The sequence below is a fragment of the Platalea leucorodia genome, assembly GCF_965183815.1.
Source record: "Platalea leucorodia genome assembly, chromosome: 5".
Taxonomy (NCBI): domain Eukaryota; kingdom Metazoa; phylum Chordata; class Aves; order Pelecaniformes; family Threskiornithidae; genus Platalea; species Platalea leucorodia.
Genome location: NC_138827.1, coordinates 84,369,729 through 84,394,211, shown reverse-complemented (window position 1 = coordinate 84,394,211; position 24,483 = coordinate 84,369,729). Strand labels below are relative to the sequence as shown.

The 24,483-nt window shown below is 63.8% G+C and overlaps 3 protein-coding genes across 9 annotated transcripts; 1 reads left to right on the top strand and 2 right to left on the bottom strand.

Moving 5' to 3' along the window:
- The first annotated feature begins 194 nt into the window (after window positions 1-194).
- On the top strand, window positions 195-6,280 carry ZFAND2B (zinc finger AN1-type containing 2B). 4 transcript variants are annotated; one of them, XR_014228389.1, is made up of 9 exons: window positions 195-347; window positions 999-1,093; window positions 1,506-1,637; window positions 2,263-2,414; window positions 2,894-3,001; window positions 3,172-3,241; window positions 3,792-3,868; window positions 4,275-4,541; window positions 4,806-4,826. XR_014228389.1 is itself a non-coding variant. In XM_082314184.1 (9 exons), the coding sequence occupies exons 1-9, from the start codon at window positions 293-295 to the stop codon at window positions 4,842-4,844; spliced, it is 810 nt and encodes a 269-aa protein (XP_082170310.1). In that variant the 5' UTR covers window positions 195-292; the 3' UTR covers window positions 4,845-6,280. The 4 variants fall into 4 exon arrangements, 2 of the variants coding, with proteins under 2 accessions (XP_082170310.1, XP_082170311.1); XM_082314184.1 differs by having other exon boundaries at window positions 4,460-4,541; window positions 4,806-6,280; XM_082314185.1 differs by having other exon boundaries at window positions 4,463-4,541; window positions 4,806-6,273.
- Window positions 6,281-6,520: 240 nt separating this feature from the next.
- Window positions 6,521-16,011, bottom strand: ABCB6 (ATP binding cassette subfamily B member 6 (LAN blood group)). Of its 4 annotated transcripts, none has more exons than XM_082314179.1 (20): window positions 15,922-16,011; window positions 12,035-12,566; window positions 11,343-11,480; window positions 10,880-11,069; window positions 10,612-10,704; window positions 10,163-10,355; window positions 9,955-10,076; window positions 9,763-9,872; window positions 9,593-9,658; window positions 9,332-9,457; window positions 9,167-9,243; window positions 8,998-9,061; window positions 8,815-8,900; window positions 8,642-8,699; window positions 8,354-8,458; window positions 7,768-7,942; window positions 7,381-7,493; window positions 7,187-7,281; window positions 6,936-7,004; window positions 6,521-6,835 (listed from the first exon to the last, which is right to left on the bottom strand). In XM_082314179.1, the coding sequence occupies exons 2-20, from the start codon at window positions 12,548-12,550 to the stop codon at window positions 6,709-6,711; spliced, it is 2,523 nt and encodes an 840-aa protein (XP_082170305.1). In that variant the 5' UTR covers window positions 12,551-12,566; window positions 15,922-16,011; the 3' UTR covers window positions 6,521-6,708. The 4 variants fall into 4 exon arrangements, 3 of the variants coding, with proteins under 3 accessions (XP_082170305.1, XP_082170306.1, XP_082170307.1); XM_082314180.1 differs by lacking the exon at window positions 15,922-16,011 and adding an exon at window positions 13,227-13,331; XM_082314181.1 differs by lacking the exon at window positions 15,922-16,011 and adding an exon at window positions 12,995-13,042.
- ATG9A (autophagy related 9A) lies at window positions 13,639-24,393 on the bottom strand. The gene is made up of 14 exons (XM_082314178.1): window positions 24,234-24,393; window positions 23,857-23,899; window positions 22,453-22,518; window positions 21,995-22,156; window positions 21,750-21,891; window positions 20,046-20,794; window positions 19,518-19,671; window positions 19,115-19,294; window positions 17,988-18,233; window positions 17,465-17,685; window positions 16,972-17,089; window positions 16,556-16,778; window positions 16,270-16,412; window positions 13,639-16,162 (listed from the first exon to the last, which is right to left on the bottom strand). The coding sequence occupies exons 1-14, from the start codon at window positions 24,334-24,336 to the stop codon at window positions 16,157-16,159; spliced, it is 2,556 nt and encodes an 851-aa protein (XP_082170304.1). The 5' UTR covers window positions 24,337-24,393; the 3' UTR covers window positions 13,639-16,156.
- Window positions 24,394-24,483: the final 90 nt, after the last annotated feature.

Below are 24,483 nucleotides of genomic sequence, written 5' to 3'. Positions count from 1 at the left end.
AGCTGCCGCCCGCGGGCGGCCTCCCCTCCGCTCTTGCCCGGGTCCCGGCTGGCGGGGGGGGGTGGGGGGGGGTGGCTCCCCCGGGCTCCCCCAGGCCGGGGCCGGCCTCTCCGGAGCTGCCCGCGGGGAAGCGCCCGCCCCGGGGCCTCTCCCCGCCATGGCCGCGCCGGGGGCGGGGCTCGCGGGGGGCGGGGCTCGGCCGGGGGCGGGGCCGGGGTGGCCCCGCCCTGCGCGGCGCCGTGCCGGAAGCGGGCGCGGCGGGAGGCGCTGCCGGTACCGGTGGGAGACTGCCATGGAGTTCCCGGACCTGGGCGCCCACTGCTCCTGGCCCGCCTGCCAGCGCCTGGGTGAGGGCCGCGGGGGCACCGCAGGGGCGGGGCGGGGCGGAGGGTGCGGGGCGGCCCGGCCCCGCTCCCGCCCGGGCCCGGCAGACCGCAGGCCCGGGCCTAGGCGGGCGCCCGCTCGGCGTGGCGGGGGGTGAAGGGCGGGCCGTGCCGCCCGGCCTGCCCTTGGCGGAGGGGACGCCGTCTCCGGTCCTTCCCTCTGCCCGCCGGGGCGGAGCTGGCTTCCGGTACCGGTAGCCCGGGGCTGGCTCTGCCCGCGTACGCGGCTCTCCCCGGCCGGCCGGGGGCAGGAGGGCAGGGACCGGAGGCCCGGCTGCCCGGGCTGAGTGCCCCGGGGGCCGCCCCGCGGCCCGTCCTTCCCCCGGGGCGCACGGCAGCGGTTGTCCCGGGGGGGTCGGCCCCGTGGCGGGCGCCGCAGCACCGCTCGCCTCCGGCTTGCGGCCAGCAGCCCCCGGGGAGCTCGGTGCGATGTCAGGATGCCAGCCCTGGACGCGGGGAGGGTGTACTTTAAGGAGGAGCCCTAGGTGTTTCTGCAGACATGGACCTGCAGCCCTTCTCTTTCCACGCTGGGAGCTGGGGGAAGGGAGGAGCGGCCGTGGCTTGGCCGGGGCGGGCGCCTCGGCGCTCCCTGCCACTGCCTCTCCCTGCTCCCAGACTTCCTCCCCCTGAAGTGCGACGCCTGCGAGCGGATCTTCTGCACCGACCACGTCGCTTACGCCCAGCACGACTGCACCTCCGCCTACAAGAAGGTAAGCGCGGAGGGGAGGGCTAATCCGGCTTCGTGCGCGGAGCTGCTGAGCGTTCCCAGCCAGCGATCGGAGTAACTGGTGACTTCTTCGGTCACTTGGGGTGCGCGCTGAGTCCGGAGGTGTCCCTGAAAGCCAGGACCTATATCTCAGTGCCGCAAACTTCCAGCCCGCCCTTTCCCACTGGGTGAAATGGTTTGGGCATCCCCCGGCCCTGCTGCCTTCCCTTCCCAGAGCGTGTGTCCGTGCTGGGTCAGAAACAGCGAGCTCTTTGGAGGGCGGCGAGCAGGATCTCAAACTGCAGGTGACGCTGCGGAAGCCACAGCAGGCAGATCCTGCAAGGGAGAGAGATGGCCGCACAGCACTTGAGGTTGCCCAGCTGCATGCTCCCAGCCCCCTTTTCTTGTCTCCACAGGACGTGCAGGTGCCTGTGTGTCCCCTCTGCAACACCCCGGTCCCCGTGAGGCGGGGAGAGATGCCCGATGTCGTGGTGGGTGAGCACATTGACCGCGACTGCAAGTCCGACCCCGCGCAGCGCAAGCGCAAGGTAGGAACCCAGCGCTCTCCGTCTCACTGCTGAGCTCCGCTGGGTCCCTGCCGAAGCCTGGGGGTGGGATGAAAATGCCACACAACTCTGCTCTGCCCGGTGCCCTCCCTGTTTGCACAGGCCAAGGGCAGGAGGGCTTGGTGGGCTGGAGGCGTACGCATCTGCGGGGCTTTGTGGTGTGGGGCTGGGCAGCTGCGTGGGACACAAGGAAAGGCAGGATGAAGATGGGAAATTGCATGCTGCCATTAGGAAAATGCGATCAGCAATTAGCTGCCCCTTCTTGCCAGGAGAGGAAATTGCCACAGGGAGCTGGTGCTGCAGGAGCCCAGCCCAGCAGCAGCTGGAGGGCTCTGGGCTGTCGCACTGCCCTGGCAGGGCAGGCAGGAGTCCTTGGGCGAGGAGGTCTCTCCTGCTGCGCGTTCTGTGATCGTGGAGACCGAAGCACTAGTGAATTACTAAAAAACTACCTAAAGAAAACTAGTATTCAGAGACTAACTCCAGAGCCCCACAGAAGTGGCACTGGGAGAGAAAGCTGCTCAGTGCCCCGGGCATGGTGTGGAGGGAAGGGACAGCCCCAGCCCTGCCGGGTGTGTTCCTTTTTCACCACCGCTGTGTTGTCTTTCAGATATTCACCAACAAGTGTATGAAGCTCGGCTGCAAGCAGAAGGAGATGATGAAGGTGATCTGTGACCAGTGCCACAAGAACTACTGCCTCAAGCACCGGCACCCTCTGGACCACGACTGCAGTGGGGCAGGGCGTCCCCTCTCCAAAGCAGGGTGAGGGCCTGGGGACAGATAGGCTGGCAGGGATGGGGCTGTGCTTGTAAGATGGGTGACAGGGAAGAAGCTGAGCTCCTCCTGCCCCATTGTCTGGGACTGCTGCATTCTCACATTCCCTGTCCTGGGTGCCGGGGTGTTCTCCAGCAGCGTTAAGGTTTGTCGAGTCAGCACAGCTGTATATGTAGTCTCTCCTTCCTGCAGCAAAAGCCGCCAGTACTGCCTGTGGGCTGTTTTGTTCTTGCTTCTTCGTCCAGTCCCTTATTCTGTAGCCGATGATTTCTGCCTATCATGGCACAGTGTTTTGTGGAGAGAAACGGCACTTGAAACTCTTGGGTGTAGCTGAGCTGCCACATGGGTTGGGAGGAAGAGAGGGAGCTGGATGCCAGGGAGGTGTCTTATCCAGCTTCATCTCCCGGGGTATTCAGTGCCCAGGGATGGCCCACAATGGTAAAACAGTCGCGTCCTGTCTGTCCTAGGCATGCTGCAGTGGCGAGAGCCCAGGCATCCTCCTCCAAAACAGTAACTGCATTGAGCAGCGGAGCTGCCCGGCCAGCGGACAGCCCCTCTTCTCCAGCCTCTGCCAGGTATGGTGACAGCCCGACTTGTAATTCCGCGGTGGGCGCGACCAGGCTCAGCTTGGCTCCCTGCAAGACACAGGAGCGATAGCTCCTTGCTTCATGTGCACCAGCAAGGCTGCGTGCTCATACCAGGGCTCCACGCCTTGACAATAACCCAGCTTCTCTCCTGTTTGCAGAGGAGGCAGAGCAGCTGCGCCGCAGGCTCCCAGCACCTCCCCTCCAGCTGTCATGCTGCAGAATGGGCTGGTGAGTGGCCTGGCCCAGGCATTTGGGGTGGGTTTGGGTGGTTCCTGTGCCCTGGGGAGCTACTGCAGCAACTGCTTTGTAACCCATGCTCTGTAGGTGACCATGGTGCTCCCCAGCTGGGCCTCCCCTGGCAAACGGGGATCCCAGACGTTCGGTGGGGCGTCAGAGTTTGCTCTGGTGCCTGCGAATGGCAGCTCTCAGCTGTGCTTGGTGCTCAGCTTTCCCCAAAGGGGCAAAGCGTGCTGGCTGTTTTCCCTGGGTGTTGTCTTTCTGTTCTGTAAGCCAAGGGCAGAGGAGGAGGCTGGAAGCTGCTTCCCGCTGGTATTCTTAGCATGCTCCCTGCACTGGCAGGCAGGGCTGCACTCCCTCTGGCACGGGGAGGGAGAGCTGCAGGTCTGTCCTGAGCCCCAGGCCTTCACCCTGGCTGTGTCTGGCCTTGGAGAGGGGAGGTGCACCCACCCTTGGCCAGGAAAGACTGTGCCTGCTGCATGTCCCTCGGGGCTGCCTCCTGCCACCTCAGCCAAGCTGGTGATGAGATGTTTCGTTTCAGAGCGAGGAAGAGGCCCTGCAGCGAGCTCTGGAGATGTCCCTGGCAGAGTCAGCACGCAGCTCGGCGCATCCACCCAGGTGCGGTCCAGGGACACGTGGTGTCACGCCCCAAGCCTACATGCGAGAGGTGCCCGGGGCAGTCATGGGGCTGCAGGATGACATTCCTCTCAGCACGTGGCTCTGGATGATGCCTCAGTGTGGCTGACGGGGGGGCGGGGAAAAAGGAAGAGTCCGGAGCCATCACGGAGCGCTGTACAGTGAGCAAGCTCTGGTGTGCTGGGAGGGGACAGCGACTGACAGCACAGAGTAGGGCGAACCATTGTCTGACCACTTGTCAGCTAATGAGCATGGCTAGACCGTGACAGAGGTGGAGTAGGGGTGCTCACAGGGGACACCCGGGAGCCCACGTCCTCGGGCACATTACCTGATGCTGCTAAAAGCACCATCTTACAGACTGGAATTAATGTGGTTCTCCTCGGCCCAGGGTGCTGGCTGCCAGCCCCAGCTGGATCCCCTGGTCCCTCCCCAGCCCCTGGCTTGTTCAGGGCGATCCTCAGTTGCTCCCTGCCCTTAGCTGTCCTGGAGGGTTGCGGTGACAGGAGACCCTGCCACCCCGAAGGGCTCTGAGCCCGGGGGAGCCTGAGGCACACAATGCACCGCTGTCCCCAGCAGCACGCAGGAGGAGGAGGATCTGGCACTGGCCCAGGCGCTGTCAGCGAGTGAAGCCGAGTACCAGCAGTCGCAGCGGCAGGTGAGTGAGGCTGGCTGTAGGCTCTACACCGTGGTGGGGTTGATCCCAGCTGGGCTGTGGCATGGTGGGGTCTTCCCTGGGTTCTGTTTCCTCTGGGCTCTGTCTTAGGGTCACTTTTCTCACCAGGACAGCCTGGCCTAGGGCAGCGGCAGCATCGCTGCTGAGCACACAGCCCTGGGGACTCGAGCACTGGATGTGCGCCCTTGTAGGACAGAGGAAGAAGCCAGTCTTCCCTTGCTTACTGTGTGCTTCTTCCCGTTCCAGGCGCACGGTTCAAAGCCATCAAACTGCAGCATGTCATAGGCAGGCGAGGCAGGGTGTGCCAGTGGACGTGGGATCCCGCTTGTGACCTGAGGAGCAGCTCTGGCCTCCCACGTGGATGCCAAGGGGTTCTGGCCTGGACACTGATGACAAGAGACCCTCGCCAGGGACAGTTCCTCTCCCTGGGGGCTGTAAGCGAGCCACCAAACACACACTGACACCTCAGCCCTAGTACCTGTGTAAAAATCAGTGCAGCAAATTGCTGATGCTCCTGGAGAGGTGAAGACAATGTGGGACAAGGCTGAGCACACACTGACCAAAGCAAGCAGCAGCTCATGGCATGCACTTAGCCACAGCTGCTGCGGCTGTGTCCTGGGACTGTGGGGTGAGGGCACAGCCGGCCTGGCGGGGAAGTGCTGCGTGGGGACATCTCTGCATGCTCGGACATACAGCCAGGATGCGGCTGCCTGCTGCAGTAGTGGGGAGCTGGATTTTGTGCTCCGGGGAGGGCTGTGCCAGCCCCTTGGCAAGAGCAGCTGTGGCTGGGATGGTCTCTCGCACAGGCATGGCATGGCTGAATGTGGGGCCAGCTGGCAGCGTGAAGGCAGCCCCTTCCCCACTCCCCATGCCCTCGGTGCCTCCCCTGCTGTTTGCATGCACAAGAGCACGTTGGGCCTTACCCAAATTGGCTGGGGCCCAGGACCCCTCTGAGAGTGAATGGAGCTGTGTTTCCTTTCTGGCTTAATTTAACAAGGGCCATTAACTGAGAAGTAACCTCAGCAGTGACTTGACAGTGCCAGCGTCGCTCGCACGGGAGGACTGCAGCTGCCTTCCTGCTGCTGGCTGCTCCTCTGCTGCCCTAAGTTATTCCAGGGCCCTGTTTTAACGCTGCTGGGGCAGGAACGCCTCCCTCCTTCCAGCCGTGCTGCAGGGGTCCCCTCCTGGGGAGCAGCAGCACAGAACCCCTCTTTGCAAACCCAGCCCTGAGCCTGGAGCCAGCCCTTCCTTGCTGGTGTTTGGCAGCAGGAGCTGATGCCTGGGTGGGGGGGACTTGTCCTGCTGGCCTCTTGCAGGGGGGTCTGCAGCCGTGCGGAGCCGTGCTGCTTTCCCACCCGCTCTCTCGAGTTTCCCTACTGGAATTGCTCTTGCCTGCAGGGCTGGGCCCAGTTCTGCACAGGGCTGAGCTGTCCCGCTCCGAGCAGCCTACGGCTGAGGGGGGGTTAGCTGCTGGCAGTGCCTCCCTGGGGCGGGAGGTGGGTTCCATCTGGGCTGAGGGAATGCTGAGACTTGTCAAAGTGCTGCTTGGGAGAAAATAAAAGCATAGCATAAGGTGCAGAGACACTCTGTGGGAGTGATCCAGCTTGGTGTCCAGCGCAGAGCAGTGCATCTCTGCAGATGGGGGCACAAGGAGGTGCAAGGTGGGGCATGCAGGGGTGAAGTGGGCACCAGCTGGGCTGTTTCTTCCCTCCTTTGCTGTTGAGCCCAGGCCCCTGCCATGCTCAGCCCTCTGTGCGGGGATGGGGCAGGCGCTGACAGCCTGCGCTGACAGCCTGCTCTGCCCCTCGCCCGCCTGAGCCCCGGGAGCTCAGCCCCGCAGCGGAGCTGCTGCTCGACCCAAGGGCAGCGGCAGTAACCCTGCCTGCCCTGCCCGGAGCACGGCCCCTGCCGGGGGGGTCCCTGCAGGCGCATACCCTGCCCAGAGCACACAGGCACAGAGCTGGGAAGGACCTGGTTTAAGAAACTACACAACAGCAAACCAAACGGGTACAAACGTAGTGGAGTGTCCAACCCAGCCCTTGCAGCTCCCGGGGCACGCGAGGCCCCGGCCCGCAGCCGGCAAAGGGCTCCCTGGCAGCACGGGGGCCGGGGCCCCGGGTCAGCGTCACAGCAGACCCCCCAGCCGTGCTCATGGCCCCTTCTTGCTGCCCTGGGGCTTCTCGGTGCGGCGCTCCTTGCTCTCGCCCTCGTCCCCAGCCTGCTGCTGCAGCCACATGCCAGCGTACACGCCGCCCTTCTGCAGCAGCTCCTCGTGCCTGCGGGGAGAGCGTGGGGGTGCAGGGTCCCGAGCTGGCCCCGGAGCCAGGGAGGGGGTCCCCGCGGGCAAACAGCACCAAGCCCTCCCCCTGTGCTCACCTCCCTCGCTCCGCGACGCGCCCGTCCTTGAGCACCAGGATCTGGTCTGCGCCCACCACGGTGGAGAGCCTGCAGGGAAAGGCAGGGTATTATCCTGGCTCAGAGAGAGGGTCCGGAGGGCTTTGCACAGTGCAAGGAGCCACAGTTGTCACCTCCTGGGCAGGAGGACAGGTCTGCAAGTGCCTCTGCGGGGGCCTGGCCAGCTCGGAGAGCTCAGAACCTCCCGGATCAGCCCGTTCGCCTGTCCCTACCTATGTGCAACAACGATGGTGGTGCGGTGGGCGCAGACCTTGGCGAGGGAGGCCTGGATGTTCCTCTCGGTCTCTGTGTCGAGCGCAGACGTGGCCTGCGGGAGAGGCAGGGCGTCGGGAAGGGATGCAGGCAGCCACTGGGGCAGGGGCTGCTGCAGAGCAGGGCAAGGCTGGCTGGGGGCCGCTGCTGTTACCTCATCCAGCAGGATGATGCGAGGACCCTTCAGGATGGTGCGTGCGATGGCAACGCGCTGCTTCTCCCCCCCGCTCAGCTTCAGCCCCCGCTCCCCTACCTGGGTGTTGTATCCTGCAGGCACAAGGGCAGGAACGTGCTGTGGGATGGGGATGGGGACCGGGGCTCTGCTGCACGGGGGGGGTCCTGCCAGGACCATGCAGCCGCCTGGCGCAGCCTCAGCCCATCCCTGCCCAGGGCCTGATTTAGCCCTAGAGAGACGGCAGGGAGAGGGTCACACAGGTGTCCCCATGGGGAATGTCACCCAAGGACAACCGTGAGGGCAGCTACAAGGTCACGGGGGACAGGATGGCAGGGGAAGGCAGGGAGGGGACTGCGGGGGTCTCACCATCAGGGAAGGAAAGGATGCGGTCGTGGATGTCAGCAGCCCGGGCTGCCTCCTGCACCTCCTGGTCGGTGGCCAGGATCCGCCCGTAGCGGATGTTGTTGGCGATGGTGTCATTGAAGAGCACCGTGTCCTGGGGCACCACCCCGATGTGAGCGCGCAGTGATGCCTGCTTCACCTGGGGAGGGGGAGAGGGCTCAGCCAGACACACACCCCCAGCAAAGACCCCCCAAAACCCAATCCTACCCCTCAGCTGCGAGCCCAACACCCCACTCCTCGCAGTGTCTGCTCCAGGGTTCCCCCAGACCACAGGCTCAGCCGCATCTCCACCCTGCGGTGGGGGAACCCCGCCAGTGTCCCAGCCCTTCCCGGGGAGCCCTTGCCAGTCCCCAGCATTTCAGCCCAGGGGGTCCCGCAGTCGCCCCACTCACCCCAATCCTGGCACAGACACCAGCCTTCAAAGGGGCTGTGGGGGCCGTGTGCCTCATGCCTGCCCTGGGGAGATGCCAGTGCCTGCACCGAGCAGCGTGGTGAGGCCCAGAGGAGCTGGTGTCCCCCCTGCCGGTCCCCGGAGGTCTCCCACCCTCACCTGGGAGATGTCCTGCCCGTCGATGCGGATGCAGCCGCCCCGCACGTCGTAGAAGCGGAAGAGCAGGCGGATGACGGTGCTCTTCCCCGAGCCCGAAGGTCCCACCTGCACGCGAAGGTAAAGGGACTTGGAGACACCAGAGACTCCCTGCTGCTGGAGGCCAGGGGCTGGGCAGGGAAGCACCAGCCCTGTTGGGGGTCTCTGTCCTTCCCACCCCCATACTTCCCAGCCCCTCTTCCCCCATGCCACCCTCCAGCAGTGAACCCAGACCCAAGGTCCCGCTCTCACCAGGGCCAGGGTCTGCCCGGGCATCACAGAGAAGGAGACGTCCTGCAGGATTTCCTTCCTGGGAGAGGGAGACGGAGAGGGGCTCAGGGCCACCTCCCCTGCCCCACGTCCCTGTGCCAGGCCCCATAGCTCGACGCGTCCCACCCTGCCACCCCATGCCTGCCGCCCCGTACCCATCCACGTAGCTGAAGTGCACGTTCTCAAACTCGATCCGCCCGGCCTCCAAGCGCAGGTCGCCGGCGTTCACCGCATCCTTCACCTGCCGGAGGGTGAGACAGGGCCTCAGAGCCAGCCCTTCCCCGGGGCAGGAGCACGGGGCCGTGCCAGGGAGCAGGGTCCAGGAAGGTGGCACCCACCTCCTGCTCCTCGTGGAAGAGCTCAAACATGTTCTCCATGTCTATGAAGGAGTTTTGGATCATCCTGGAAGGGGGCGAAGACCAGAGGGAAGGGTTTGGGGGTGCGCATCCCAGCCCAGGTGCCCATGGGGAGGAGGACCCCAGGCACCCCCACAGCTCCCAGCATTACCTGTAGTAAGTCCCAAACCAGTTGAGCGGCGTGTAGAGCTGGATGATGTAGGTGCCGAAGAGGACAAAGTCCCCCACCTGGAAGGGACAGGGGAGAGGTGCCTGTCACGGCCAGCCCCGGGGCCCCACGCCAGGCAGGGGCTGCCCAAACTGGCACCAGCTTTACCTGCAGCTTGTTTTCGGTGACAAAGTAGGCGCAGAGCAGGGACCCTGCCAGCAGCCCCAGGCCGATGACCAGGTTCTGGGTCTGGTTGAGGAGACCCAGCGAGGCACTGACCTTCCACTCTGAGACCTGGAAGAGGCAAGGTCCTTTGGGATGCTGCCGCCTCCAAACCAGACCCACGGTGAGCTCCATCCTCCCACCAGGTGCCCATGAGGCTCGGCTCCGTCCGCCCCGGCTCCCCCACTGGTGCTGAGCGCCCCGTACCTGGTACTTGACGATGGCATCGTTAAAGCGGTTCACCTCGTAGCTCTCTGCATTGTAGTACTTCACCTGCAGGACACAGAGCCGGGATCAACGCCCGGATCAGCCCGCCCCCCCCCTCCCCCCCCCCCAGCGCCAGGCAGTGCTCAGCAACGCCCCACCGCCTACGGTACCGTCTCGAAATTGAGAAGCGAGTCCACAGCCCGGGACTTGGCCTCGTTGTCCCGTGTGTTCATGTCCCGCCGGTACTTGGTCCTCCACTCGGTGATGAAGATGGTCAGAGCTGCAGGCAGGAGGGGGCTGTGTCAGCAGGCGCCCACTGCTCCACAGCCCGGCACAGCACCCCTGCACGACCCCCTACTCACTCAGGTAGAGGCTCATACAGACGAAGATGATGAGGCCGAACCAGGCGCTGAAGACCGAGGTGAAGTAAACGATGCCGATGACAATGTCCGCAATGGTGGGGATGATGCTGAAGACGATGTAGCTGGGGGGTGGGAAGGGGGATGCCACATCAGCCCGGCCTGGTGGAACTGCCCGGCCACCCCCTGCCCACCGCGGGCGCGCTCTGACCTGAGCAGGCTGTTGATGCTGCTGGTGCCCCGGTCCACGCTGCGCAGGACCTCGCCGGTGCGACGCCCCAGGTGCCAGCGCAGGGACAGCCCGTGCAGGTGGGCGAAGAGCTGCACCTGCACCTGCCGGTTGGTGAACTGCTGCACCCACACCCACAGGAAGGTGCGCAGGTTGCTCACGAAGCCGGTGGAGCCTGCGGGGCACCACGGGACGGTCAGCGGGGACTGGCACCACTGGGGCATGCAGCTAGCTCAGAAAGCCCAGCTGGGAAAGAGGGATTTGGGATGGGGCCCCACTGCTGTCCCCAGCCCAGGACCAGCCCTGGTTGCTGCTCCCAAGAGAGAGAAGCAGTGATGGAGGCATAAGGGCATCCCCGGCCACCCCAGCCCCAGCACGATGTGCCCCACGCCATCTCTCCCCAGCGCCCTGTCCTTCCCGCCAGTCCTTACCAGCACCTCCGCCCTGCAGGAACTTCAGCCCCACGTAGATGCAGACAGTCCAGGCCAGGGTGTGCCAGGGAGCGCCCTCCGTCAGCTCGTTCACTGGGGAGAGGGTGGCAAGGGTCAGGGAGCATCGCCGGGTGCCCCATGGGAACCAGCCCCAGCACCCAGTGCTGGGCCCTGACCCCCTGGCCCCTGCTCCTGCCAGGTCCCTGCAGCCCCCCAGCACTTGGTGAGGCCGTGGGCAGCCTCCCACGCCGAGCTGCAGGCGCCTCACCGATGTTCTTGTAGAAGATGGGGACGAAGACGTTGATGGCCCGCTCCAGACCCATGAGCGCCATGCAGAACAGCACCAGCCCCTGCAGCAGGTGGTTGCCCCTCGGCCACAGGTACGGCACCAGCAGCCGCAGCTTCCTCCGGAAATCCTTCCAGGTGGAAGTCGTCCTGCCGGCGTCGGGCAGGAGCGGCTAGGGGAAAGCAGAGCGAGGGGTCACTGCCCCGGCACCCCAGCCCAGCTGGCAACGGCCCCGGGGGAACACTCCAGCAAGAAAACCAGCCCCGTCCTCCCAGGGCCCCCGCTCCATCCTCCCAGCAGGGCCGCACCCCGCTGACAGCGGGCAGGGAGCTTGGGCAGCCCTAAACCTCGCTCCTCCCCGGTCTCCTGAAGATGCTGATCCCAGGGCATCCTGATCCTCCCTCCCATGTCCCCAAGCTGCTCCGGCTCCGGCCCCGGGACTCACCTGGCTGTTCTCCACGTCCCGCTCCTCCTCGTTGACCAGCAGCATGTAGGGCTTGCGGGGCAGCCCCGGGGCCTTCATGCCCAGGATGAAGAGCATGAACGTGCAGATGTAACGCAACAGCCAGAAGCCAAACTGCACCTGGATGGAGAGCAAGGGGTCAGCACCGCAGCCGGCCCTCGGCAAAGCCTGGCGCGGCACGGGATGAGTGTGAGCTGAGAGAGCAAGGAGCCAGGCACGGGAATGGGGTACAGTGCAGCCAGGGGAGAGGGGACACCCCACACAGCTCAGCGGGACCCCCTGGCTGAGCACAGCACAGCACAGCACCTCAGGCAGCACCCAGACCCCTTCCTTCCTCCCTCCCTGCCGCGTCTGGCTCTGTGCCCTCCGGCTTGGGGTGTGCCTGCCCTGGGGGGAGCAGGGAGGTAAAGGGCTGGGGGGAGCAGGCAGACACCCCCCGCCCCTGCGCTTGGGGCTGGGCCAGGCAGGAGCAGGAGCTGAGCTGGATGAGGACACGGAGAGATGCGCGATAGCTGGGCTCGGGGCCGAGATATGTGGCAGATGCGTGGGTGCAACCCTTGTCTGGGCATGGCAGGGCAAGGCACGCACACCCCACCCCAGCACCGCGATGCTGCAGCCCCTCACCCTGCAAAGGGCCCCATCCCCCTGTCCCTGCCCACCGCCCCCCAGCCCACCTTCTGGTTGGTGTCCTCCAGTGCCCACCACCACAGCGGGCTCCTCCAGCACACCAGGGTCAGGTTCTCGGCGGCGAAGGCCAGCGCCCAGAAAAGGAGGAGGACGGTGCCATGGCCCCGCGTCCGGTCGTGCGCCAGCACCCGCGTATGCTCCAGCTGCAGGAGGGCGACGGCGCAGCCCCAGCTGAGGGCCCAGAGGCCGGCGTGCAGCAACATGTACCCGTAGAGCCGTCCTGGCCCTTCTGCTTGCCACAGCAGCCCGCCGAAGGGCTGCAGGGCCAGGAGCAGGGACAGCAGGACCTGGCCACGGTAGAGGCGGGAGCGGGGGATGTACTTGGGCTCCATGGCGCGGCCGAAGCGGACGTAGCAGGCGTACTGCAGGGCTCCCAGCAGCAGGCAGACGCTCAGCAGCACGGCCGGCACCAGCGTGAAGAAGAAGCAGGGCTGGAAACCCTGCTGGGCCCAGGCCTGGGCGATGGAGCTGTTGCCCTCACAGTAGCCCCCCAGCACTGCCATCCTGGCAGGTCACCGGCTGCGGAGAGAAGAGGGGATGGAGCAAGGTCTCACGATGGGTACGGCTGCAAGGAGGGACCCACGGTGGGACGGCACGGCCGAGGGACGGGGCAAGCACCACCGGACACAGGCACAGGGGACGCGCTGCGTGCAACACGCACCCCCGTGCATGCAAGCCGGGCCAGCTCTGCGTCGGGATGAACACGAGCCCTGTGCCAGGATCCCCTTGCGGGGCCTGCCAGTGCCCTGGGCAGGGGGGGTAACCCTGCACTGGGCCCCCCCAGAGCCACCGGGGCCCTTGGGGCTGCAGTCGGACACGGGGGGTGGTGAGACCGCGGGGACGGGAAGGCAGAGGGGTGCTGGGACCGGCGTTGAGCGGTGGGGGGGGGCAATGGGGGCCATGCAGCGGCAGTGCGGGGGGGGCGGTGTTAATGCAAGGGAACGCACGGGGAAACGCAGGGCGACGCTGTGGAAAGGCAAGGGCGAGGGCAGGGGACACGCGTGGGCGAGGGCAGGGGACACGCGTGGGCGAGGCAGCGGCCGTGCCGGGGCCGATGCCCGTGCGGTGCCGGCGCCGCTCGGCCCCGGGACAGGCGGTGCCGGTTCAGCCGCCGCCCCGCTGCCCGCGCAGCCGCCGCCCCGGCCCCGCCGCCCCGCCCGCGTCCCCGCGCCCGCTCACCTGCCCCGGGCCCGCCGGCCCCGGCCCGCTCCGGGCCGCCGCGCCGCCGCCGCCAGCCGGGCCCCGGCTCCGCCCCGCCCCGCCCCCGCCCCGCCGGGCTCCTGCGCGCCCTCCCCGGCGCCGGGACCGCATCCCCCGGCCCCCCCCGGGCCTCGGTGCCCGGCCCCGGGCCGCAGGGACCCTGCCCCCCCCCCACCCCCCCGCAGAGACGGGACCGGGGAGGTGCCGGTGGCGTGGGACCAACTCCCGGGCCGGGGGCCAAGGTGGGGTCCCCGAAGCCGAGGCGGGGTGCCCCGTCCCCGCTTATCGCCGCCGGCAGCCCGGCCCTGCGGCACGGAGATAGCCCCCGCCGCCCCGGCGAGGGCCCGGCCCGCCGCAGAGGTCAGGCAGGACGAGGCGCTGCCCTTCCAGGGATAAATATAGCCCCTGCCTCCGGCGGAGCGGCCGGCGGGCACCTCGCAGCCTCCCGCCGCCATCACGGCCACCAGCCCGTCCAGCTTCCTCCGTCCTCCGCGCCGTGGCCGGCTCCGGGCGGGCCGCAGGGTGCCGCAGGGTGAAGGGAGACTCGGAGCAGCGTTGGGATGATACAGCCCATCTTTATTAGACGGCTATACAGCTGTACAGCGAGGGCACGGGGCGTGCCATGCCGCGCTCCCCGGGGACCCCCGCGCCCGCACGCCCCGGCGGGAGATGAAGAAGAGTGGCTCGCCATGCACATGGGACACCGACGACACAAGCACAACATGCGGCAAGGACTCCGGCCTGCTCCTGCCCGTCCCGTCCCGTCCCTCCTGCCAGCCCAGGGAAAGGCCCGGACGTCCCCCCAGCCCCAGAGCACTGCCAGCCTTCAGCCGCTCAGCTTAGAGACCGGCAACAAGTCTGCCGGGAAGCCCAGACGCGGCATCCCGCAGCCCCGGGGGAGGCTCACCTCCATGCAGGGTGGCAGCCCTGAGTGCTAGGGGAAGCCACTGGAAAGCTTGGGTTCCCGGGAAATTTGCTTTCAGTTTCCCTTCACCATGCCATGACAGCCCCAAGCTGAAGCTGCTGCGGGGTGGTTGCAGCTGCTCCTCCGTGGGAGGACCCCAGCAGCACCCAGCTCTGCGGAGCTCCTGCCCAGCTCAGTCCTGACCCCATCTCGAGCTCTGCTTTAGCACACTCTGTTCGGTCCCTTACAGACCCCAGAGCGGCTGGAGCTCCGTCCTGTCCTGCCCCACGGCAGCCAGGAACCTGCCACCCCCAAAAAAGCCTGCCCCTGCATGAGCACCCCGTCCCTGCTCATGCCCTGGCTACCTGGGTGCGCGCACCCCTGCAGCGCTGGGAGCAGCCGGATCATCACCGTGCGCCCAGCCCGGGCTCAAAGGGCAGAGGGTGACAACCCTGGCAGGGGAAGAGAGGCGGCCCTGGGCTCCGGGCACGGCAGAGGAGGCCCTGCAGTGCTCACGGAGGGCATGGCAAAAGCAAGCAGCTCCTGCCAGAGGCAAGGGGAGGGAGGAGGGGAAAGCAAAGCCTTAGCTGGGATGCAGATCCTCACAAGCTGCCGCTGGAAGAGAGGAGAGGGGAACCAGAACGATGGTGGGAAGGTCTTGTCTGAGGCCACGCTGCACAGCCGGGATCCTGATCCCCACCACCGCCACCCCAGGGCTGGACTGGGGTTCGCATCTCCCTTCTGGGTTCAGGGCACCCCTCCTTGTCCCCCCCAGGCACGAGCCAGCTGCTTGGTATATGGTCTCTGCAGCAGCTGAAGCCATGTTGCAAGCAAAAGGATGGTTTCAGGAGGGAAGGAGGAGCTGGGAGCCCCTGGGTGAGATGTGAGACGCACCAAAGCCTTTGCTTGGGAAAGGGGAAAGGCCTGATACCACAGAAATGGCCACATCGGGAGGACAGACCTGATACACCACAGCCTGGGCGTGGGGAAGAGGCCTTTATCATGCCTGGGGGAAGGGAACCAATACGCAGAGCACGAGACCTTCAGGGCAGGCTCCGAGGGGGCTGCGAGCACTCCCGAGGGACGCGGGGCTGCCCCATCCCAGGGTCCCTTTGGCACTGCAGGAGGGCCCGCTGGCAGCCCGCATCCCATGGGTGCCGCGCAGGGGGGAGGACGCTGCCCTAGCCCAGAGGTATGGCACAGGTGCTGCCAGCTGGGAGGGACATCAGGGACCCCACCGACCCTTGCTTGCGTGCAGGGGACGGGGCAGCTGTCATGGGAGTTAGGGAAGAGCTGCAGCATCCCTGCATCCTGGCCAGAGCTGTCCCCACCAGCTCTGGATCCCACCCCTACCCACGCCAGCAGCAGCTGGGGCCTGTCCCTCTGCAGGGTGCTGGGGCAGAGGGGTGGGTGACTGCCCCACTGCTGTCCTGCTCTGGGCTGAAGGGCACAACACTGGTCCTCTCCAGGAGGGCGAACACGGCCCTGGGCACCTCCCCAGGGCCGCAGGCAGGGCAGGTGTGGTGCTGCAGGCTGAGCCAGACCCCCCACAACAGCTCCTGCCTTCATGTCGGAGGGAAGTCCAGCCCCAGGCAGACAGCTGGAGCTGGTGCCATCTCATGTCCCTTCGAAGAGCAGCTGCTGCTGCCACCTCCAAGCCAGTCCACAGTTCCCCACTGCTATTCCTGTCATGTCAGCTTTCGCAGGCTCTGCAGCGATCCTCCGACACGGACGACACAGATGTGAACACAGACACATGTATGTACTCACACACGCATTCACCCCACGAGTCAGAGTGGCGTTGACTTGACACACGGCTGGACACAAAGTGCCACCGCAAAGCCGCCGGCCTGGCAGTTTTGTCTCTTCGGCAACTGATGGCAACAAAATGGAGCCCAGGACTATCCTGTCCACTCGGGACGGGAGAAGAATCAGGCTGATGCCACATCCTGCTGCCCAGGCGGCTCCCAGTCTGCAACCCCCACGAGATCCCCAGTCTACAAGGCTATACCTGCAAGACAGAGAGGGGATGTGGCACCTATCGGGGCCAGCTGCCAGCACCCCAACCTGGCGTCCCGAGTACACCTTGCCCCTCTCAGCCACAGCCTTCACCCCTACCTTGTGGATCTGCGGTGGAAGCTCATCCTCTGAGCTCTCCTCTGGCACGGGCTCTGGGTGTCTCGCTGACTGCCCGTCCTCAGCCCAGCCTCCCAGCGGGAGGCGAGAGAAGTGTGATGGGGCTCTGTGTACTGTGCCTGGGTCTGCAGGAGAGGCAAGGAGGAAGATTAGCTACCTGGGGGACTGTCAGTCTTCAGGGGCAGGCAGGCTGCTCGTGCCAGTCCATACAAGGCATCGGTTATGGGGCTTTGACCCGGAGCTCAGATCTCTGCCCTGGCTCCCATACCTGTGATGCCACCGTATCGCCGCTGGAAGCCGGTCTGCAGCGTGGCCGTCTCCTCGGCAGGCTGCCGCGGCGAGGAGAAGGGATAGCTGGCAGAGCGAGGGATGGGGACGGGGGCACCCCGCTGAGTGTCCAGCTCCTCATGGGTGCTCTCCCCGCTCTCGTCACTCTCTCGCCGGTGCCAAGTGTGCCGCTCGGGCTCCAGCTGGGCGTGCTGCTTGTGCAACTGCAGGCAAAACATGAGTGAGTTGGCTGTGTGGGAGAGTCCAGACGCCTGAACACGCCCTCTCCCCAACACTGCACACACACTGGTCTCAGCTCTCACTCACACTGGTATCCCAATCACACCAGACAGGGCACCCCAGCCCTGCCTGTCCTGCCCCGCACCCCTCTGGCTGGCCGAGCTCCAGGTTGCTCACCTCGTGCATGTAGAGCGCGTGGAGACTCATCTCAGTGGAGGCGTACTCCGACAGGATCATGCTCTGTAGCTGACCCTCCCAGGCGCTGCTCCCCGAGCTCACGGTCCTCGCATCGGCACTGCCACAGGACACACAAGTGGTGTTTGCTGCCCAGGTGCCCCTCACGCCACCCAGCCCCTCTCTGCTCTAACGTCAGGCCTGCAGACATCCGCTCCCCAGATGCACAAGGTGACCAGCCCTGCTATGGCACTGCCTCTTCCCCACCAGGGGTTTCTCACCACTGTGGTACCTACGGGAGAACAGCAGAACCCCAACACTGTCCTCTGGGGCCAGCCTAAGCACCTGGGCCTAACTCTGTTTATGAACATGCCCCTTGCTGGTCCAGGCTGCAGAGACAAATGCCACGTGCACTTAGGACAACAGGATGGCAATCAGGCAAGGGTTTAAGGAATCTGCAAGGTGTCCAGCTGCCCCTCTCCAGCCTGCAGCTTACCCAGAGGCTGTCATGGCACTGGCGCCACGAGGCTGGGCTCCCTCTCCATCCCTTCCCGCCGTCTGAAAGCCACTGGGAGGCTGCTGGGCAGACTGCAGTGGAGAGAAGGAACGCAGGGCCGAGGCCACTTCGGAGAGATGGCGGGAGGCCTGTCCATCCCGGCCCATGTGGAAGCCCAGTGCCGAGGAGCCCGCTATCACATTGGCAATCAGGCTGTGAGGCTGGAGAGTTGAAAGAAACAGAATCACTGTCCTGTGCAGACTTGGAGGCCTGATTCCCATCAGCGGCACAGAACTGAGGCACCCCAGCTCTCTCAGTCCCTCTCCCGCCTCACAGGGCCCCAGGACAGCCTGCTGCCTTCTCTAGAAATCCAGCAGCAGTCCCAACTAGTGCTGATCTATCACATTTGCAACCCCAGATACAGCCCAGGCAAGGGCAAAATTGCCCAGAGGACCTGATGATCAGTTTGCCAGCACCCAGCAAACACCCCAAGAACACCCCGCATCCCCCCCAGCCTGGGCACCTCCGACTCTGACTGCAGGGACTGGATGGAGCTGAAGAGGGCGTTTTCGGGGAGCACAGCCTGCTGAGCCAGTGCCACACTGCTGTCCCGGTGCACTCGCTCCTTCAGGAAGCCGATGAAGGCTGTGCTCTCCCGAGGCGGCTGCCACTTGGGGTTGGTGATGGCAAAGTGCATGAGGGACAGCTCCGTCTTGCCGTCCTCGGCCTGCTGGTAAATGGAGGCCTCCGTCTTTCCTGCTGACATCCACTGCAGAGCACAGACAGATAATGAGGGACAGGATCTGCTTTACACCCCCGCCAGGCACAGGAATCCTGCAATCAGTCTGGGCAAAGCACGCAACACCCAGCATAAGCTGGGCCACGGCTCCCCATGTAGCAGGCACTACACCAAAAGCACCCCACTACTTCAGCCCTCACAGCCTGGGGAAGAAGCAGCAGGCACAGCCTCTGCCACCTCCACCCCAGAACATGCACCGCTGCAAGGGAACCGGAGAGACAGGGACTGGCCACAAAATACAGAGCTGAAAGCCTCGAATTGCATTCTCCAGCTCCCAGCAGGAGCGACAACAGCCAACAAATGACTGCTCTTAAAAGCTTTCTGCCACAGTGAGTCCACCCCCTCCCTCGTTCATGGCCCTGTCACTAGGGAGTCTTTCCTGACAAGTGTCCTAAATTCCCAGGCACAGGAAATAGATGGATCCCCTTTCCCTCTGCACTAGATTTTACATAATGGAAAATGCTTCTCGTCTCCCTGAGGCTGCCTCTCTCCTGGGCACAAGCAGCCCAGCTTCTTTAAGTCAGTTCTCAATGGTCACACTTTCTAAATGTCCAAATAATCCCATTCCTCTCTCCTGAGGATACAGGACTCCTCATTGTGAAGACAGGCAAGGACATCAAATAAAGAAATGACAAAGCCTGGTTCACAAAATATCGGGTTAATAATCACAGCTGGGCCACAAGAGCCTTCTGGGGCTGGTGACCTGTGTTCGCAGCCCCAGACACCCAGCAGAGAGGCGGGTGGCTGGGCTGGGCTGCCAGGAGTGGTGAGTTACGGCCTCTCATGGGTCTAAAGGACCAGACGGGCTGGTGGGGAGCCCAGGCTGCTCCCCCGCCACCCACGGGACCTACCGCCGGGTGGCCATGCTGGCGCACGTCCATCTGGGCAAAAGAGCAGGTGTCGCCCACACCCACCACCTCCACAGTGAAGTTGCGGAAGAAGTCAACGATGTCCAAGGACTTGGGTCGCAGGAAGACGATGAGAATCAGGGGGGTAATGATGGGACTCAGGAGCTCCTCCAGGATGAAGACCTGAGCACAGAGACAATAGGCTCAGCACAAGCTTGAGGATGTCAAAAACCCCGCAATCCCAAAGCCAGCCCCCAGCTCCAGCCCATCTTCTGGGGCAGGGTGTTTCTGAGAAAGCTGCCTTGTTCCTCTGCCAGCCCAGGAGCTGCTCAGCTCTCCGGCAGCTTCTCCTTCCTGCAGGGATGGGGGTGAGTGCCCATCCCCGCCCCTTGCAAGCCAAGCTCACCGCTTTGTACTGGAAGAGCTGGGCAAACTCATCCCTGGTCTCATAGCGGTGGGCATTGCCCTGCCAGTGGTCAGGCATGTAGTGGATGTGCGCCAGGATGACTCGTAGCAGCTGCTCTGGGCAAAACACCAGGTGCTGGTCAGGGATGAAGGACCTGTAGGACAGGACAGGGAAACATCACACCTCAGTTCCTGGGAGATCTCATCCTGGGAGGGCGGGGCGATCGGCCCATATCACAGCTCCACCTGCAGCCTTCACACCCAACCCAAACCTTCCTGCCAGCCCAGCCCTGGGGTGTTGCTGTACAGCTCCAGCATATCATATCAACCCTCGTATCATAGAGCCACCCCACCCAAGATCACCACTACCCCCTTCTCCTGCCTGCCCTGACTCTCTCCAGCCGTGCCCTTCACTCAGGCAGATTCACGTCCGCTTGCAACCAAACAGCATGTTTGCACGGAGGGCTGTCAGCCTCACTGCTCCCTGCAGCGCTGCCAGGAGCACGGGGGCAGCACAGACCCACCTCACCTGCACACCGTGATGCCCACCCCGAGCAGGGTGACCGTGGTCAGGACGTGCTCGACCGCCAACACGTCCTCATCGTAGATGGTGAGAGCGATGAGCACAGCCAGGATGGAGCCAGCAAAGAAGGCCACGTTCTTGGCCACGATGGTGAGGAGCGGCGAGATAAAGCAGTTCATGTACTTGGAAGCTGGCTTGTACCCCTTGCTGAGGCGTGAGTGCAGTTCGTGGTCCAGCTCGTTGAAGTGACGGAGGTAACAGCGGCCATAGAGAGACCAGCAGCGGGCGCCCAGGCTGCCCGGCTCCCGCTTCAGGATTTCCGTGTAGCTGAAGAAGGCGTAGAGGATCTGCCAGATGAGGATGAGGGGGCAGAGGAGGAAGTTAGCAATGCCAATCCAGAGGATACGAGTGCTGAGCTTCTCAGCCAGCTCCAGGCGGTTCCCGGCCCGCTTGTACTCGGCCTTCAGGCTCCATTCGTTCTCAAACAGGGAGCCAGGCCCCCAGAAGAAGATGAGTTCAAAGTTGTACTTGAGCCCACGCGTGTAGAAGACGGTGTCTCCCAGCAGGGGCAGGCGGAAGCGGATGGGCAGCAGTGACTTGTTCACCATGGCCACCATGTAGTTCTTGAAGCGGAGGATGCGGTGGTAGATGTCCAGCTCTGTCAGCTCCTTCTTGTGGATGCAGATTTGGTGCTCCTTCTGGATCTGCACGATGCGGGCCTGCACCTCCTGCCAGGTGTAGTACGGCAGGGTGGACTGGAAGGGGGCAAGCGGCAAGGTTAGGCGCAGGACGCGTCCAGGGACAGAGGCTGGGCTGAGCCCCCTCACAGAGCCGGTCCCAGCGCACGCCTCGGGGTGCTGACGAGGCACATGCAACACCAGGACACGAGGCACCTCCTTGCACCGCTTCAGCCTGCAGCGAGCAAATCCCATGCCTTGCCCTGGTGCCCTTTACCCCTGAATTAGAGCAGATGACTGTTTCCCAGCCACTCACAGGCCAACTGCCTTGGAGGCACAAATGCAGCTCCAGGCTTGCATGGGTCCTCCCAGAGCTGCCAGTTGCAGTCAGCAAGCAGACAGGAACAGGGGAAGGGACTTAACCAGTGTCCCAGAGGGGGCCTGTAGGAAAGCCGGGGACAAACCAAGCCTCTTGGCTCACCCCACCTTTCTCAAGACACAGTCTCTCCTCAAAGGATGCGCACACACCTTTTGATGTTGCTCGTCAGAGCAAGGACTCTGGACTAGGATATATGTGCAAGCCTCAAACCCCATCTTTGACACTCCAATCTCCAGAGTGGCCTTCAGCAAGGCACTGAGGAAGCTCCATGCCTCAGTTTCCCCCCCAGTAAACAAGGAAGATGACGTCGTCCACAACCCAGGGAGGTATGCGGATATCGTTGCTTATGCCTTCTCTGCTGAAAGGCATCACAGAAAAGGCCACTGCCGAAGAATAAACATATTGGGTGGCAGATGGCAGAGGCGTGTGCCAGCAGGCAGAGGCAGGCTGGGCAGAGAGGGGTTAACAGGCTGCTGGAGAAGAGGCTGAAAGGACACCCATGCGGTTATGGAGCAGAGGGAAGAGCGCTCGGTACAGGTCTCCCGGAGAAGCTGGCCCCAGAGAGGAGTGAAGGCGAGTTGCTTCTCACCACTCAGCAAATGCCTCCCGTGTCCTTTAGTGGCCCCACACGTGACCCTTGGCCCAGCTACTTACCATGGGGATTCTGAGGGCATTGATGTAGAAAGAGTGAATCTCCCAGTAGCAGCAAATGTTGTAGATGAATTTGACGAGTCGGTGGATCCAGAAAACCCCGGCTATCACCAGGATGCAGATGAGGAAGCTGTTTGCCTGGATTCTGCAAGCAAGAAGAGGCAAGTAGTGGGAGACAGGCCCAGGCAGCTGCCCTGAGTAACTGGGAAAGGAAGAGCAGTGGCTAACATGCCCTCGGCTGCCCCTACCTCGCGCTGCAGACATTTGGAGGCAGGAAGGCATCTGGCAGAGTCACCTTAATGGGCTCACTGGGATGCTGACTGTGATTTACCGCTTTGTTGGCAAAAAGGATGTCGTAATCAACGCAGCTGATAAGAAAGGTGGTGAACGCCACCACGAAGATGAACTGCCTGTGAAGAAAGGGAGCAGCCGTGAGGGAATCGCCCTTCTGCCCCCCAAAACGTGAAGCAGGCAGGGTCACGCGTCACAGAGATGCATTCCCACAGCCATGGCAGCAGGAAAGCTCAAGGGCACCAGTTCCTCGAAGTGGAATGCAGGTTTGGGGCACGGAAAACCCTAACGAAGGGGAGACAAGACAACTGTAAAGGGAACCCTCCCGCCCACCCAGCTGCAGGAGCTCGGTGGATTCCTGTGGCTGTTCCCCAGCAGCTGTCACAGCCACAGCAGAGGGGGAGCCTGCACTTACATGAGCTCAAAGATCTCTCCAATGAGCATGCAGGTGAAGCCATTCTTCTGATGCAGGTTATAGACGTGAAAGCTACAGTCAAGGAGAACAGTTTGGAGACTCCTTCCCTCTGACGAAGGATGGAGAGGCTTCTGTCCCACTGGCATCCGCAGCTCCCCAGCCAAGTCTCCCTCCACCACCAACGGAAACGCCCTCACATCCCTACTCATCAGCAAGCTGGTTCTCCACTGCAGGGAAACACACTCTGCCCAGGTAAAGCACAGCTGGGATAAGAGGACTTGGCTCCATCCAAGCTCCTTTCTTCCCCTACCTAACACCCAGAGGGGGGTCTATCCCAGCACAGAGCAGAAACTCAGCGTGCCCTCAGGCCGCACAAGGGTGGGCAGGGCAGGATGACACAGAGACAAGCAAAAATGCATTTAATACCGCCAGCACGTGTGACCGGTACCCCCTGCTCCTGACCCCAGTAATGGGATTAACAGAACTAACACCATTTTATAAGGCAAGCAGCCATTCTCCGTGACTGAGCAGGTCACGTATTAGTTTCCTTTCCCTCATTATCAGGCCCTGAAGGTCCTGTGAACCAAGGAGACAAACCAAACAGATTTCTTCTTCCCCTCCCTACCGGCCTCAAGACTCCTGGGCACCAGGCCAATTACTCCCTTCCTTGCTGGCCTTGGAGGTCCCAGGCACCCAGCCAACCCAGTTGCAGTGATGATCCCGTCACAGAACAGGGAAGCGTAACAGCACACAGGGCGCTGTCCACAAAATCACAGAGTTGCAAGTCCTAAGTGGGAACTTAGACGGGAACTGCTGCTGGACAGCGAGACCATGGTCAGGGACACCTCCACCATCATCTGCTTCCTCCGAGGACTGAGTGACTTGTATGCTTTTATATGATTTTCAAGTCTAGATGATGATTGTTATACTGACACAGCAAACCATGTGTTAAGATCTGACCCGATCTGCAGAGAGTCCAGGTGATTAGAAACCATAAGCTAAGCAGTGCCATAAAATTTTGTACTAGGCTACTTATACAATTGCACTACACTGATTCTGCTTACAGAAATCCTGTGCTATTCTGATTATAAATTCTGTGCTATGCTAATCATAAAATCCTGTTAAGGAAATAAAGCTTTAACTGTAACTACAACTCAGTGGTGTCATTGCTCTGCCAAGGATCCCTAAAAAAACCTGCCTGTCCCCTCAGTGTCCGTGACAGCACCCCAAAGGCATGGGGGTTCTGCCATCCCCCAGCCCCTCTGGAGCCGTGCCGTGTCCTCCGGAAGGGGCAGACGCTGCCCCAGCCCCGAGTACCACCAAACCCAGTGTTCCCAGCAGCACCGAGAGCTCAAGAGGCGGTGGGGTGCGTCCCGCCTGAACCCCCTCCTGCCAAAGGATATGCGAGAGAAGAAGAGGTCCAGGTTCTCGATGTGATGCCACGGAGCTGATAGAAGAGAAGCGGGGGGTGAGGGTCCCTCGGGCACACCCCGCCTCCCCGCCTGTGGGGCACAACCCCACCTCTTCCCCCCGTCCGGGCCCCCCGAGGCCCCAAACCGGCCCCGCAGCCCCCAGCCCCGGCTCCCTTCGGTCCCTGCCTGCTCCCCCCGTCCCCGGCCACCCGCACCAGCCTGGATCTGCCCCCCGCAGCCCGGCCACCGCCGGTCCCCAAGGCCTCCGCCGCCTCACGCTTCCCCACCCCGCTCCCCAGCTCCCCTCAGGCTCAGGCCGCCGCCGGCCAGGCCCCAAGCCCCGGTGCCGCTGCCGGTGCCGCCGCTCACACTTGGCGCCCTCGGGGACGTGGACGAGCAGGTCCCCGCCGCCGGGGGGGGACTCGGTGGAGGAGCTCTCCAGGCGCTGGTACTGCGTCTCGAAGTGGGCCATGGCGGGGCCCCCCGCCGCCGCCGCTACCGGCCCCGGCCCGGCCCGGCCCGCTCGGCCCCCGCCCCGCCCCGCGACTGGCGGCCGCGGCGCCCAGTGGCAATGGCGGGGCGGGGCGGGGGCCGGCCAATGGGAAGGCGGGAGGGAGGG

Bases quoted from the DNA above. Each gene is read 5' to 3' on its own strand.
- ZFAND2B (XM_082314184.1), top strand. From the start codon at position 293: ATGGAGTTCCCGGACCTGGGCGCCCACTGCTCCTGGCCCGCCTGCCAG. The intron at 348-998 runs GTGAGGGCCGCG...CCCTGCTCCCAG, and splicing joins GCCCGCCTGCCAGCGCCTGG to ACTTCCTCCCCCTGAAGTGC. The intron at 1,094-1,505 runs GTAAGCGCGGAG...TTGTCTCCACAG, and splicing joins GCACCTCCGCCTACAAGAAG to GACGTGCAGGTGCCTGTGTG.
- ABCB6 (XM_082314179.1), bottom strand. From the start codon at position 12,550: ATGGCAGTGCTGGGGGGCTACTGTGAGGGCAACAGCTCCATCGCCCAG. The intron at 11,070-11,342 runs GTGAGTCCCGGG...GCTTTCCCCTAG, and splicing joins GGGACGTGGAGAACAGCCAG to CCGCTCCTGCCCGACGCCGG. The intron at 10,356-10,611 runs GTAAGGACTGGC...GGTGCCCCGCAG, and splicing joins CCTGCAGGGCGGAGGTGCTG to GCTCCACCGGCTTCGTGAGC.
- ATG9A (XM_082314178.1), bottom strand. From the start codon at position 24,336: ATGGCCCACTTCGAGACGCAGTACCAGCGCCTGGAGAGCTCCTCCACC. The intron at 19,295-19,517 runs GTGAGCTTGGCT...CTCTGTGCTCAG, and splicing joins AGCTCTTCCAGTACAAAGCG to GTCTTCATCCTGGAGGAGCT. The intron at 16,779-16,971 runs GTGAGCAACCTG...TTTTGCCTGCAG, and splicing joins ACGCGCTCTACATGCACGAG to TTGCACAAGCAGCACGCCCA.